General features: G+C 44.6%; 1 protein-coding gene across 1 annotated transcript in view; it reads right to left on the minus strand.

Moving 5' to 3' along the window:
• Nucleotides 1-3,078: 3,078 nt before the first annotated feature.
• Nucleotides 3,079-15,307, minus strand: part of CREB5 (cAMP responsive element binding protein 5) — a 486,453-nt gene continuing 474,224 nt past the window's right edge. Inside the window, 2 exon segments of the mRNA XM_007505268.2 lie at nucleotides 3,079-9,662; nucleotides 12,425-12,533. Of these exon segments, the coding sequence (XP_007505330.1) occupies nucleotides 9,499-9,662; nucleotides 12,425-12,533 (273 nt within the window). The 3' untranslated portion in view covers nucleotides 3,079-9,498.

Below are 15,307 nucleotides of genomic sequence, written 5' to 3' on the forward strand. Positions count from 1 at the left end.
CAGTCTGGTTCTCTCCTTCCCTTCCAGCAACAGGGCACTCCCCTCTCCCTTGCCTCCTTGTTCCAATAAAAGAGGCCTGTTTGGCAATATCCCTGCCATAATTCTGTAAGGCATCCACCTGTAATAGATGAGAAGCTCTGCTAAAGCCGCAAAGGTGAAGGACATCCACGCAATCCAGGTTATGACCTCTCTCTCTACATACACACACACATACATACATACATACATACATATATATACATACATACATATATAATATATATACATACATATATATAATAAATATATATACATACATATATAATATATATACATACATATATATAATAAATATATATACATACATATATAATATATATACATACATATATAATAAATATATATACATACATGTATATAATAAATATATATACATACATATATAATATATATACATACATATATAATATATATACATACATATATATAATAAATATATATACATACATATATAATATATATACATACATATATAATAAATATATATACATACATATATATAATAAATATATATACATACATATATAATATATATACATACATATATAATAAATATATATACATACATATATATAATAAATATATATATAATAAATATATAATAAATAAATAAATATATATATATATATATATGGCAGGCTGACGTGCCTCAAAGCAGACGCCTAGAAGCAGGGGACAGGACGCTGGCCCCCTTTTCCACACTGCTTCAAACACTGGGGAAATCCAAAGGGAAGACCGAGAAGTGAGACTTGTGGATAGCCTCTGCACCAGGGGAACGGAAGAGAGCAGAGATGAGCCGAAGGTCCGTGTCCTATTGGCTCACCTATGGGGTGACATATGGCAGCCTGCAGATACACAGGCTTGGGGAGAGCTACCCGCGGAGGAGCTGAACTCAAACCCAGAAAAGGAAGTTCTTGCCACTCCCGTCTTTGGCGCTGTCTGTGGTAGAGGCATGGAGAGAGAGGAATTGCAAGCCAAGATGCAAGAAACAAGCTGGAGACGTGTCTGCAAAATCAAGGAGAAGGCTCCAAACGGAATGTTCCCAGGAGGAGGCCGCTGAAGCTGGCTGAAGGACCCTTGTTGGGGGGCTGGCTTGGCTTTGGGCTCTGACCAAAGGAGGACCTGATTCTGTCTCTGGCTCTGGGAGCTGAAGCTGACCAGGGAAGAAACTAGAACTTCTGATTCTGTCTCTCTCTGGGGTTTGACTGACCAAGGAGACTTTGGCTCTCGGGGATTTTCTGATCAAAGGAGGCAAGCCTGACCATAGGGAGAAGAAGCTGAGAACTAATCTTGTTAGCTTTGTCCCAGGCTGAAGGACCCTTGAGGGGGGCTTCTGAGATTAGGCTGAGAGACCTTGGTGGCTTTGTGGAGAAGAAAGAAGATTTTAGCCGTTGTCCTCCATCTTTCTGAGTGTCCCTCTGTCACAGTTGTTACTGAACTGATTTCCCAAACCCTCAAATTCTCCTTGTAGATTAGGGAAACCCTCATCCCTCTTTCCTCAGTTTCCCATCCTGTTGTTTTCCAATAAACCTCTTACCTGAGAAAGAAAACTAGAGTATTTTATAGTTCACTCAGGGGGGAGGGAGGAAGCCAAAAGGCTTCAAGAAGTGGGTGGTTAAGGGAGGGAGTGAGGGAGGAAGAGGGTAGGAGGAGATTAGGAAATGATCCATTAGCCATCACATAGTGATCAATAGGCAAACCCTGTAGCAACATCCCTCTAGCTCAGGCAGCATCTCTTGAAGTACTTCTAGCTCCATTGCAAATAGGCAGGCGTGTCCCCGTACTAGTAGCAGCTCTCTCTAGTCTCAAGCCAGAGTAGATACCAGTTACCACTACCAGAAAGAGTTCACAGCAGATTCTCTCTTCTATTCCATGTCCAATGGCTCAACAGCAGAAAGTCCTATAATTCCATCGGTGGAAATGACATGAAAGATATGTTGGCGTCTGCTTCGCTGCTGCACCCGAGGGTCCAGAGGGTCTTCCCATATGCCCTGCAGCTGAACCCTCATGTGCTTCCTTCATTAGATGGGAACTCTAGGGGCGGCTCAGTGGTTTAGGGGAATGAAAGCCCAGGTCTAGAGATGGGAGTCCTGGGTTTCAATCTGGTCTTAGACACTTTCTAGTGGTGTGACCCTAGGCAAGTCATTTAACCCCAATTGCCTAGCTCTCACTGCTCTTCAATCTTGGAACTAATACGTAGGATTGATTCTAAGACAGATGATGAGGGTGAAAAAAAAAGAATGGACCCCTCCCCCATGGTAAATATTTGAAGTCTCATTTAGGTAAGCTAAATATATCTGTCTAACTCTTACTAGGATAGGCTGGCTGTAGACTACAAACAAAACAAACTGGCATTTCTATACCACTTGAAGGGCGGTAAAACATTTTATAAATATTGTTTGATCTTCACCACAACCCTGGGGACTTATTATTCCCATCTGAGGAAACTGAGGCAGACAGGTGACTTGTCCAGGGTCACATAGCTAATAGGTGTTTGAGGCTGTATTTGAACATGGCTCTATTTGCCCTATTCCAGGTGCGTGCAGGTATCATTGAATACTAATGAAATGAAAAACAGGTGAGTGTGCAGGCTGTAGGATTTCCACATTCATGAGGGATTCTGAGGGAACTGGACTTATTTCCCGACTCACCTTAGGAGAGACTGAGCCAGGGCTTGTCCGTTGCCCAAGACCCTCCCTTGCCCCAAACATGGTGGCTATTTCCCACAGTATACCCTGAATCAGTCCCTGGGCTCTTCTTGACTATGAACAGCCCACCTCCTCTGCTTCTCTCACCAGGCAATAAAATTGGGCTGGATCTCCCCCAGGGAGAGCAGTGACGCAAGATGTATCACTAGTGGGAAACCTAGGGTGGGGGGAGCCCAGGCTTGGTCTGGGAAAGAAGCAATCTTCCCTCTCGGGCCCCGACTGCCACGGCCACCGCCCTCGGTGTGCTGGTGAGGTATTGGGGACCCCTGACTCCCAGGGAGGACGCCAAGCCTGCCCGCCCCCACAGATGGACCACACCGAGTTCCAGCCATTCTTTGCACTTGAGGGCTTTATTATATTGGAATTGCAGTGATATTATTAACATTTGTACAAATGCACAAAATCTCGTCTCTTCTCGATAGAAAGAGATGTAAAAATCTGAGCGAGTGGAACAGTCTCAATGAACCCATTGTCCATTTGTAACAACAATACATGTGTTCACGACGCAAGAACAAGAACAAAAAGCTTAACATAAAATTAAACATATCAAAGGCGGCAGCAAGTATTTACACGTATGTACCAAAATGTTCTCTCCTCCCAGGAAGGAAGGTGGTTGCTTTACATAATTAAACAAAGAGACAAACAAACATGGAAATTTTGCTGTTGACAATAACAAACAGCCCCAAGCCCATAACTCAGTGACAGCACCTTTTGGAGGGACCTCTGAATGCTCACTATCCCCAGTGAAAAAGTAAAAAGAAAAAAAAGGTCTCCGGGGCCATCTTGTCTACTCTCCCCATAGCAGTTGTTTTGGGGGGCTGGGGACCGCCAGAGCCTCGGAAGTTCCATCCCCTGGGCTTTAAGCTCTCCAGAAAGCCTCTCTACCCTCTAAGACGCATCTCAAAGACATCTTGTTTATTCCTTCGAAGCATCTTCATGAGTCAGAGATGGTCATAGTGGTACCCAGACTGTAGAGAAGAGTCCAAGAGGATCGACTTGTCCCAGTGGGCTGGAACATTTCCTCTGCTGTGATGACTTCCACTTGAATTCAGTTCCTACCCTGCGCAAGGCACTGTGATGGGGAAACAACGAGGAGGCCCCCTTCCCTCGATGCTCCCCTTCCTTTGACCCACTCGAGTCGTGGATGTCGGGTTGAGATTCTCAGTGGGCAAACCAGATATGGCCATTTCAGAGGGGTATTTACACGACATCTAGAAGGGCTCCACTTTCTCAATAAGCCCCCTGAGTCCCAGACTCGGACTATAAAGCTTTCTCGAGGAAAGGTGAGCATGGTACAGGAAAAGACAACACAATATTGATTTCTAACATGCCAGATATCAGAACTGGGTCTAATTGCAATCTGGAGACCCGTCCCATGAAGGGACAAGTCTGACAAGAGAGCCAAGAATGCCTGACTGAGTTTCTCTTGGAACTCAGGATCAGGGGTTGGCTTCTTTTCTTCCAACCTGGTGAGAAAACAAGTTTCCCAAAGAAAATTCATGAACATTAAACAAAAAAAATAGAAACACTCTTGAAACAATTTTCGTGACGGTCACTGGAAACCGTTCCCTCTCTTCATCCCACCCCATCTCCTGACACACAAAAATAGGAGATTTTAGAAAGAGACCCATTTCCAGTTTGACAATGACTCTACGCATTGATGGAGTTGGGAATTTGACGTTAGGGATCAGGGAGCTGTTTTTTTGTTGTTGTTGTTTTTGCTTTTTTTTGTTTGTTTTGCTTTTTTGGTATTTGACTTCACTAGAAATATTATTGCTTTTGTATTTGCTTGTCCTTAGGCCAGAGCCTTAAAGCAGGGGTGCTGCCCCTCAGGAGATTAGAAAGGCAGCAGAGCATTCTAGGGACTTAGAGTCCACCATTTCCAGCCACTGGTATCTCAGTGGCCTCATTGCTACATCAGGTCGGAAACTAACTAAAGTGCAGCTGCCATATTGACCTTGAACAATCCATCCCCTTACCCATTCAGGACACTTTGGTTCTCAGGAGGAACAAGGGCATTTTGAAAGTCTAGCTGAGGCTCTGCTGCCCACATTTTGCATATTAACACATTTGTATGCCATCCTAGGTTGGCAAAGAGGCTAAGTCTTTTTGGGCACTGACTGGTTCTTCTCCTTGGCATTCTGTTCTCTTAGCAGTCCTTATCTTGGGCTACTGGGAGAGTCAACAAGGTTCAATAGCCATCAGTGCCAATGTCTGAGCCAGTGTGGTAAGTGGGTTTGCACGGAGTCATGGAAAAGGAGCAAAGGAGGGAAAAGAGAGACTGGGCCAGACCAACAAGCAAAGGAAGGTCAAAGGACCAGGGACCAAGGGCCAAAGGTCAGGGATGGGGCCAAGAAGAGAAGTAGAAAAAGAACAAAGACACTAAAGTGCAATTTAAAAATATAAATAAGGTGAAAAGTAGAAAAGAGACTCCAATTCCCAACTCTTGTGATAGGCAGGGCTCTCATTCAAATCTTAATGAGCTATTTCCTTCCCCTTCTCTGCTGTGGGGCCCAACGGGGCTTCTGAAGTCTCCAGCATTGGGTAGGTTAGGGGAATGGCAGTCATTGGAGGAAATTCAACGGAAGAAAGCTGAGACCCCGTTGTTTCGACATTTGTGAGACATGTTGGATGGCTAAAGAAAGCATTTCCAGTTATAACGGATTCCCCTCTAGCTGACCTTGGCTGCCCCAAATAAAAGGGCGCCTTTTAAAATAAAAAAAGGAAATAATTGCCATCATTGTTTCTCAGCGCTCAGAAGCGGATTCTAAAAAACCCTCAGAACAATGAAGCCCTAGACATCTGTACGGGTCCACCTAAGTGAACTTTTCCATCTAGAGATGGAGAATGGCCATTTAAGACCCGGAAAGACAAACTGGGGATACTGCACATCTGGGCTTACTGCAAACAAACGGCTTGACTTCCAAAAACAAACAGAGCCTCCACAAGAATACTGCTCAGATGGAATGTTTAAAAATAACATTTATTAATAAATATGTCACAAAATTCTAAATGAAAAATTTCCTGTTCAAATGTTGCTTTGGTCCTCAAATTTGACTTATATTTCAGTGGATATGGTTGAGAAAGTCTGACATGAAACCACAAAGAAGCACATTCTATCCTAGCTGAAAGGCTATTTTAATGGCAGTTATAGTTACTTAAAAATGGGAATTTTCTGCCCTCCCCTCAAAAAAGCTGGTCTATGATATGGATGACAAGCGCTGCTACTACGCTAAAATTCATGTAACTGGTGGGCAGATCTCCCGTTGACTTGCCACCCCTCCTCATATGGGCTGCATATAGGTGCATGGCATGGAGAGCTCCCAGGAATATTCCCTTCTCTTGAAATCATCCTCATCCCTGTAGAACACGCCAGGAAGGCTCACCAAGCGCTTGTCTCTCCCTGGCAGCGGCATGACTATGGCTTGCATAAGTTGGCTTGGGGAGTGGGGAAGCGAGCTAAGTGGGAGGATCATCGGGAGAAAACACGGAGCTGAACAATGATCGCAATCCACCAAGGCTGGGGTTTTCGCCCTACCTGTTCGGGCCCCGGATGTTGAGAAATGTCTCATGAAGCAATTAAGCTGCGGATGCCTCCATTGGCGGGAGGCTCCCCGGCAGACACGCTATCAGGCTTGCCTATCTGTGTTGCTGTTAGTGCCTGGGAGGCCCTGCCAAGGTTCCCAGGTAGCCCGGCAGGGATGATAAATAAACAACTTTTGGACGAAGAAAGGCAGTTTGTAAACTCTCTCTCTCTCTTGGCCTGCGGGTAGGAGGCGCTCTTGGGCCAATGCGATGATCTAGTTCACGGAGGAGATGGCTTACAAAGGAACGGGAGGGGGTGGGGGGTGCTGAAGACGCGATGAAGAGTGGAGAGCATCATCCGCGTGCAGGCTGAGACACACTGGAGAGGCAGAAGGGCAGGAACAGTCTCGGGCAAGGGAGGACATCCCACCGTGGCTGACTTAAGGTGCTTGGTGGCCCCGGCGCTCCAGTCCATGAAATGCCCCCAGTCGCGTTGCCCGGCGTTGGCTTTGGCCAGGGAGCCCTCCATTCTGTTCGGCGTCTCCAGAAGTCCTGACAAGTCCCCTGACGTCTTTTATTGCCTGGATTTCCCCATTGCTAATGAATACACCTAAAGGCCCTCGGTCTGGAAAGAAGACAGTTTAGTCTAATTATACGTTTGGGCCGCTTTGCTACCGTGTGCGGTTGGCTTGCCCTGCTTAGCATAAAAAACAGACGTAATTGAGCTATATAGAATGCCCATCAGTCAGGCTGTCACCCTGCTGAATTAAGAAAAACTCAGGCAAGTTCTTAACCGTCAGAGGCTTTCAGCGTAACGGCGAAATATATCAATTAAGAGTCTGAACAAAAAGGAAAGCCCAACCTTGATTTAGTGACATGTCAGTCGCTGGGCTTCCTGACGTTAGCAGTGCCCGTTTAAAGTCTATTTCGTTAAGAACTCCATAGACAGGAAAATGAGAAAAGTTTTGTTTTCGTTGTGTGTCTCCTCCTTCAAAAAAAAACCCTGCCCCCCCCCAATAAAAAATGAACACTGCAGCGGCTTATCTCCCACTCCAACGCCCTCTCCCTCCTTTTAGGACAGACGTGAAGTCGTAGGAAAGAATTTGTGATGAAAAATAACCTCCTCTTTGCAGAGCTGAGATACAAATGACAGGTTTCTTTCAAAGCTAGTCCTTTGAATGCTTTCTCAGGAGGTAAAATCGAGCAAACCCATCCAGTTGTTACCTCTGGAGCATATTTAAAAATGACCTATAGATTCAGTATTTAAAATACTTTAAAATTATATGTTTGTCTAAAATATAATAAAAAAATCCTTTACATTTATTTTTTTCTTAATTTTTTTTTTGGTTCTTAGACTATATAATCAAGTCATGAGATACGCAGTACACTCAAAACCTTCTCTGAAAGCAGTCACATACATGGCAAGAGTCGTCGGAAAAAAATCAATAAAAAGTTAACTGGAGTACATAAACTGTCTTTAAAATCCTGACTCGTGACCCTCATAGTTTTCTTGTTTTCTTCCAAAGAGGCTCTATTCACTCGGAGAGACAGAAAGACAGAAAAAGAAAAAATAACACATTCGCCACTTGGGGAACTTTTTAGAAAAAACGATGGTGCTGATCTTTCGAAGCAGACGCGCCCATCGGGGGAAACAACCACCAAGAAAACCAAATGAACTGTGGAGATGAAGCGTAACACCTGTCAAAAAAAAGTCTCATCGCCAGTTAGTGCCACTGACTAGCTTATTTCAAAGATACCAGCCTTGATTCATGGGGCAGCATGGAAATGCACAGTTTCATACAAGTCGTCGAGACGAGAAATCGAGAAATCGTTTTGAGTTCAGCCGCGAAGCTTCTTCGCCATTCTCTTGGCAGATCTTCTGGGCGGCCCAAAGCTACCGCCATGGAGATGAGGGGAGGAAGAGCACCTGTGGAAACACTGGCTTTGGTCAGGAGTCGACACCGCTCTTCCCTCGCCCATCGGGATGATGGAGTCGGTTTCACAGGCTTAAAACGAAAAATAAATCTTAGGCGATTAGCAGTCGATGATGGGACGACGTAACGGGTGTCGTGAATAGAGCCCCTCTGAGTTATTATATAGTACATGGATTTTCAGGGCTACAGACGGGCCGTCTCAAACCCGCTGCAATTCAAGGGTGTGATGTTATGGCCCGTAGCGGGCTCTGACTCACAATACAGGCTTGAACAAAGCTCCCTTTCCCAGTGTCCCCACAGCTGGCTGTCAATAGCGTTTCACCTGTGGCGAGGCTGCTTCTAACTCGCTCTGTTTATTAAAAACATTAAATCAGGCACATGAAACATCTCCTGGTTTTTATTTTGTAAAAACGGAGAGCTTAAATGAACCCCAGCTGTGGGTGAAGGGCTATTGAAAGCAAGGGCTGGGCGGATCGTTCTGAGAAGTGGGTTGTTTTAAAAACAACCCCCCCCCTTTTTTTTTTGCTCATAGAGGGGAGGGAAGGGAGGAGAAATAGGTGGAAACGAGAAAAGAGAGAATGTAGGGGAAAGGAGAAATGCCACTGGTGAGTCAGGGGAGGACAAAGGGCCAATTTGCTTGGGAGAAAATGAGAAGATTCAAGCCAAGAGGCTAAAAAGAGAGAAGAGGGATAGAAATGTTAGAGAGAATTTTTTTCAGTTTTATTTTATTCGTTTTGTCCAGATATCCATGTATTATATAATTTTTTTAAAGGAAGAAAGGGGGGGAAACCCCCCAGCAACAACAGCAGCCGTGAAGATTCTAAATCTCCCTTGGGACTCTGGGGATGTCCCAAGCCCAACGCCTCCATGTTGGCTGTGATGCTCTCCCCCAGATGGAGCCCCAAGTTACCTCAGGAGAAGTTTCAATGGAATATTCCATTGGGCCCACTTTCTAGATCTGAGGCCTTGGGGTTAGACTGAGAAGCATGAAGTCACGGCTATGTACGAAAGAGGTCAGTTCATCAATGAATAACTGGTACTAGAAAGTCGAAGAAAGCACCAAAGTGTTTCCCAAGCAGATAGCATATTAATTGCATAACTCCCTTTTTTTATAACTAAGTATAAAAGACACATTTCAATAATAACTATAAAAATGAAGGAAAGCCAGTCTTGGAAGGGCTTGAGGAGTTTTCCAGGTTTGAGTTAATTCTAAAAATGCCCTTAGCGGAAAAAGGACGCTCTCGAAGAGGCTGACACTGCTTGTCTCTGGAGCAACGGGGGAGCCGTGAGTCCTAAAGGATGGGGTTCAGGTCTGTTCTGTGAGAGGCGAGCTGGCTGAGAGTGGAGCTCCCGACGACCTCGCTGACCGATGAGGAAGTCGTGATGGTATTATGTTGGATGACCTGCTGCTGGGAGCAAGCCGGGACTGGGCTGGCCGGAGGGCTGCTCTCGGGACCTGGGGGAAACACAGGCATATGCATACCCCAATGTATTGTGGCATTCTTGTATGGACTTGCAGACTGCTGAGAGAAACTCTGCCCATTTTTACAACGGATGTACATGAATTTCTCAACCGTTTCTCTTGGAAGGAAGTAGAAACTCTGTTTCCAGATTCCTCTTCCAGAGCTGTGTCTTAACCATGTTAATAATCATAGCAACAGTAGCGGCCATGTGGCATTAATGAGTGGTGGGCTAGCCTCGCTCGCCATCAGAAAAACCCTCCGCTCAAGTCCTGCCTCCGACACTCCCCGTGGGGACGCCATGGGCAGGGCACCATGGCATCCCCAAATGGTCAAAAGTACTTGGCATCAGCTCTTATGATCCTAAGGACCCAGCAATGGGACCCTAGTCAAGCTAGTGCCGCCATCTTGGTCTCCCTTGCCTCAGCTGTAAAATGAGAGAATGGGATGAGGTGAATTCTCAGCTCTAAACCCACCATCCTACGATCCTAGATGGAAGACCTGCCTCCTCGTTTTACCACGTCATCTTCACTGGGGAACACTGGGGTATGTACATCCCTTCACTTCTCAGTGCCTTGGGCAATGCCATAAGACTACCGGATGAATGCCCCATCTGCCCGACGCAGAGTGTAATCCTAGATCTGGATTTAGGGCTGGAAGAAACCTTAAAGGCTGCCCATCCGGATTCTTTCATTTGACAGATGAGTCTTCTGGGAGCTGGGTGAGAGTGTCACCCGAGTAGTAAATAGCAGAGTCAGAATTTGAACTCAGGTCTTCTGATACAAAATCAAGGATCCTTTCTACTGCCTCCCACACTATTAGTTCCCTCAAACCATGAAATTATAGGTTCAGGTAAAAACAAAGCAAAACAGAAACATTCATTCATTCATTCATTCTTCACTCATTCTTTCACTCCCTCCCCTATTCATTCATTCATTTATATATTTGTGTATTTATTTATTTCTTTAGAGCCAGTCCTGGGATTTTATCCCAACTCCCTCCATCATTGAAGATCAGCACCTGCAGCTTACAGTCTTAGGGAGTTGCCCCAGGCATCAAGGAATGAAATGACTTGTTCACAGTCACCTAAGTATTAGGTGTCAGAGGCAGGACTTGAACTCAGATTTTCCTGATGTTGAGGCCAACCCTCTCTCCACTAGACCATGCCCATTGTGCACTGAAGTCTATAAAAGAGTTTTCTTCCCATCAGCCTGGTGAGGCAGAGAGTGAGTTCTCAGTTTGGGACTGCCAACAAACCCATATTTTCTCCATGAGCAAAAAGATACAAGGAAAGAAGTTCTTTTAGACAAGCCCAGACAGAAGTGTGTTACCAAGACTGGAGGACCCTCACGTAGGACCGTTGTAGTTGTTTGTATTAAAAAACTCATTTGAAAACACTTGACATTAAAGCATTAAACCCTGACGTGACCACCACCACCCCTCCGCCCCAATCACACACCCTTCTGACTTTCCCATTGGAGAAAATAAGGTCTGAGAAATGAGAATCACTTGGGTACTTCAACTGGTCACTAAATTCACTAGAACACATCATAGGATCCTACATTCAGAGCTGGAAGGGGCCTCAGAGGTCATTGAGCCCAACACCCCCATTTTGCAGATGAGGGAACTGAGTCCCAGAGAGTGGCTGGCCCCAGATCATTCAGTTAGGATCATTGGGTCCTACCTACAGAGCTGGGAGGGACCACAGAAGTCATCTAGGGGGCAACTAAAATGTACTTAATGCCTGCAGTATTTTGAGTCAGTAGACTTGGAAAACCAACTGTTAACATTATCTATATTCTATTGTATTTTGTTTATTTTGTTAAATATTCCCCAGTTACATTTTCATCTGGTTCCCACACTCAGGAGTATTAGGGCTTCTGGTTTGACACCTCTAATCTAGACCAGCAATCTCAACGTCAAGATGAGAACAATGAGGGCTGAAGAGATTGACTTGCTTAAGGTCATACAGGCAGGAAGCAGAGAAAAAACTAGATTTGATTCCAGGTCACCTGAGGCCATTTATAAAATCCCCCCTCCCCCATTGCACCATACAGGGAACTTCGAAGGACCTTGACTGGACTGTGAGGGACCCAAGGTAGAAATGGTTCAGGGTCCAGCCCCTCTATGGGCACGGGGGTCTTGCTTCCTCTATTCTCTAATCTATGTTCAACCTTCCCCTACTTAAGCTTCTGAAGGGTCACATAGGAACTAATGGTAGCCATGACCGAAAGATCTCCTTCCCACAGGGGCTTCAGCGAAGGGAACTCAGCTGTAAATATGGCTCCCATCGCCATCTTTTCTGGAGAATTTCATTTCTTTAAGTTTTTTCAATTTTTATATAATTTTTTTGGGGAAATTATATTTAATTAATTAATTTAGAATATTTTCCCATAGTTACAAGATTTCCTGGAGAACTTTAAAACTGTTTGAAGCCAAGCCATCTTTGGAAGGTTTGGCAGTACACTGGCAACTGAGTCTCTCTTTACTGTCCATACAACAGAATGGGAGCTGGGTGGGATTTCCATGGCAAACAACCAGATCTAGGAGGGCGGAGGGGCCAAGATTGCTGGTGGTCTTTTGACACATGAAGGAGGGTTCACCAGGGTAGGATAATCTGACTACATCCCATTTCTAGCTTGGCCTCTACATGGAGAGGAAAGTTGAGTGTTTGGGTCCCTTCATGAGCAGACTCAACTGCCAAAAAGTGAGTCTGAAATGAGACGAGTCAGAAAAAGAAAATAAGCCGGTTACTTACTTAGATAGCCCTGCGACTCTTTCTGCATGGCTGTGATTGGGCAGTCTTTATGCGTTAGCAGCAACTGTTTCAGCTGGGCTACCTCATTTTTCAACATGGAAACTTCATTCTGGAAAGAAAATGAGTCAGAGGCTTATTGGAAAGACCAGTAAAAACGTGTCTCAAGCAAGCAAGCTTTTGCATTCTCTGTTTTGTTTTGGTTTTGCTACCCAGGATTGAAGTGATGGAAGCAAAGCAAGAAAACCATTGAGCAGTGAGGGCTCATGGAAAAAAACAAGCTTGTCACCCATCTGCTTTCCTTTCCATTCTCTAGGCATATACGTGTTGCTTCGGTCCTCCATGCCTGGTTTGCACTCCTTCCTCACCTCTGCCTTGTGGAATCCAGGGCTCCCTTCAAGGCACAGCAGGGGGAGACTTATTTTATAAAATTAAGTGACTTGTCCAGGGTCACACAGCTAGGAAGTATCTGATACTAAATTTGAACCTGGGCGGTATTCCATCCACTGTTCCACATAGCTAACTATAGACGGGATAAATAGGAAGGAAGTCCAAACACCATTCTCTGTGCCTTTTAGCTGCCTAATTGATGACCTCAGCAGTTACTGCTTTGTCCCTCTTGAAACTACTTTGTTTTGGGGCAGCTAGGTGATACATTGGATAGAGTATCAGGGTCTGGACTCAGGAGGACCTGGGTTCAAATCCAACTTCTGATAGTTCCTAGCTGTGTGACCCTGGGCAAGTCACTTTCTTCTGTCTTATTGATACTAAGACAGGAAGCAAGGGTTTGTTTGTTTTTTTAAGAAATGATTTTAGATTTTGAAGAAATTCATCAGACAACAAGTAAAGATGAATTTCTTCAAAATATAAAATCATTTCTTTTTAAAAAGCCCTTGCTTCCTGTCTTAGTCTCTTAGTAAGACAGAAGAGCAGTGAAGGTTACGTGATTTCATTTTTGACTTGGTATCTAGACCCTAGTTTAGGGCCTGGAATTGAAAAGGTGTTTAAAAAATGTTTTGTTGAGTTTCATTAATTAAACCTCGTCTCTCCAAAACCTCATTTACTTAAGACGTGTTTTCTCTGACAAGATAAACCGTCCCGGGGCTTCCACACCCTCAAGACAGCCGCTCCTCCTCGGGCCCCATCATTAATTGGTCTTTGCTGCACCAGCTTTACATGCCCCGGTTGGTGCTGATGACTAGGAGGAGGTGAACGGCAGGGCAGAGAAGAGGGTTTGGACGAGTTACGTGGCTTGGTTGGTGGCCTTCAGACTGACAAATGGAGAGAAGTTAGCTCATTAATTCACATCAGATCTCCAAGTCAGCAGCAAGAAACATGTACCATTCTGGCCCAAAGGAACGTTTCAATCCATCTGATCCCCAATTAGCAGGCAGACTGAGGCTGCTCAGGGCTAATCCCAGCCCACCACCCCGAGTCGTTCGGCCAGCACAGCAGGCGAAAGAAAATGAAGTATTTTATTAAAAAAACCCCAATTCTAGACATCCAACATACGGGCTGAACTCATCGGGATTATAAATACCTTGTCTGTCTCCTTTCTCTCAATGTGGTCACTGTGGCAGTTATTAGTCTGGCACTTAGTAGGTGTTTCATAAATGCTTATTAATCAGCTGGGGTGTTTTTAACTTATTTTACTCAACCCTACGCACCTAAGCGGCGACCCATAAAGGATCACTCTTCGAAAGAACTGTCAGCCTCCTTAGAAACGAGCAAAGGGAACAGAGGGTAGAATCTAAGGTGCTTCCACTTGACAAAAATCAACAATATTTCAGATAATTCCACTTTGTAATCGTGACAAATGATTGCCTTATCATTGATTCACGTCCATCTACGATTGCCCAAACCGATGGCCCCCAGTAGCCTTCCCAACTCCTCTCCTGAAACTGAATCTCCATCGAACATGGACTTCTTTTTGGTATTTATTTATTGGTTTATTTTTGAGACTAGGTCTCCCGTCTTGCTCAGGCTGGATCCCGCTGCTCACTGGCATGGGAGCTTTGACCTCCTGCCTTCCTGGTCTGGTCCAGTCTGTCTGTCCTGAAGCAGCAGCCCGCTAGCTCCCCCATCCCACCAGAGGCTCCATATTGGAACCAGACTTAGTGAAGACACCTGATCAGCCTCAGGCTCCCCATTAGGGGGATTACAGATGTGTCACACCACATGGTCACTGCCTTCTCTCTCCATTGCTTCTTTTTGGTATCTCCAGGGCTTAGCCCAGTGTCTGTACACAGTAGATACTTCCTAAACGCCTATTGATAGATGGACTTCTAATAGAAACTTGGCTCTCCAATGCCTTTTATCTCATTAACAAAATAGGGCTCTTTTCAGCCCCCAAACTATTTCATTTTTACTTTAGATTCTAACTTTTTTCTTTTAAAAAAGTGTCCTTTATCAGCAAAAAAGAGATTTATTAAATTTTCTAAAGCTAGCTACTCCCTCCAATAACCCAATCAATGAAACTTTTAACATTACACCTTTTCCTTCTTCCTGAAAAGCTTTCAAAGTAACAACTGGCTGCCTGAAATAACTGATTGACAATGAAAAAAAATCATCTGATTACATATGGAAATTGTTCCTCTGATCTGGAAAAGCTCACAAAGGAAGTCAGGCTGACCCAAAATAGGGATGATTGATAAATGTCACACCAGGCCCTCCGTAGCCCAAATTGACACTTGACAATTTCAGTGAAATCTGTGAAAAGTCAATTTCACGGATGTGAAGGGGTATGTTTCCTCTTTCATGTAACCCTTTCTCTCCTCAAGAAGTGTGCCTTGCTTTATTCCCATTGTCTTGTTCTCTCTTACCTTTTTACTTTTTTTAAACCCTCACCTTCCATCTTAGAATCAATACTGTGTATTGGCTCCAAGG

Source organism: Monodelphis domestica, chromosome 5 (assembly GCF_027887165.1).
Source record: "Monodelphis domestica isolate mMonDom1 chromosome 5, mMonDom1.pri, whole genome shotgun sequence".
Classification (NCBI taxonomy): domain Eukaryota; kingdom Metazoa; phylum Chordata; class Mammalia; order Didelphimorphia; family Didelphidae; genus Monodelphis; species Monodelphis domestica.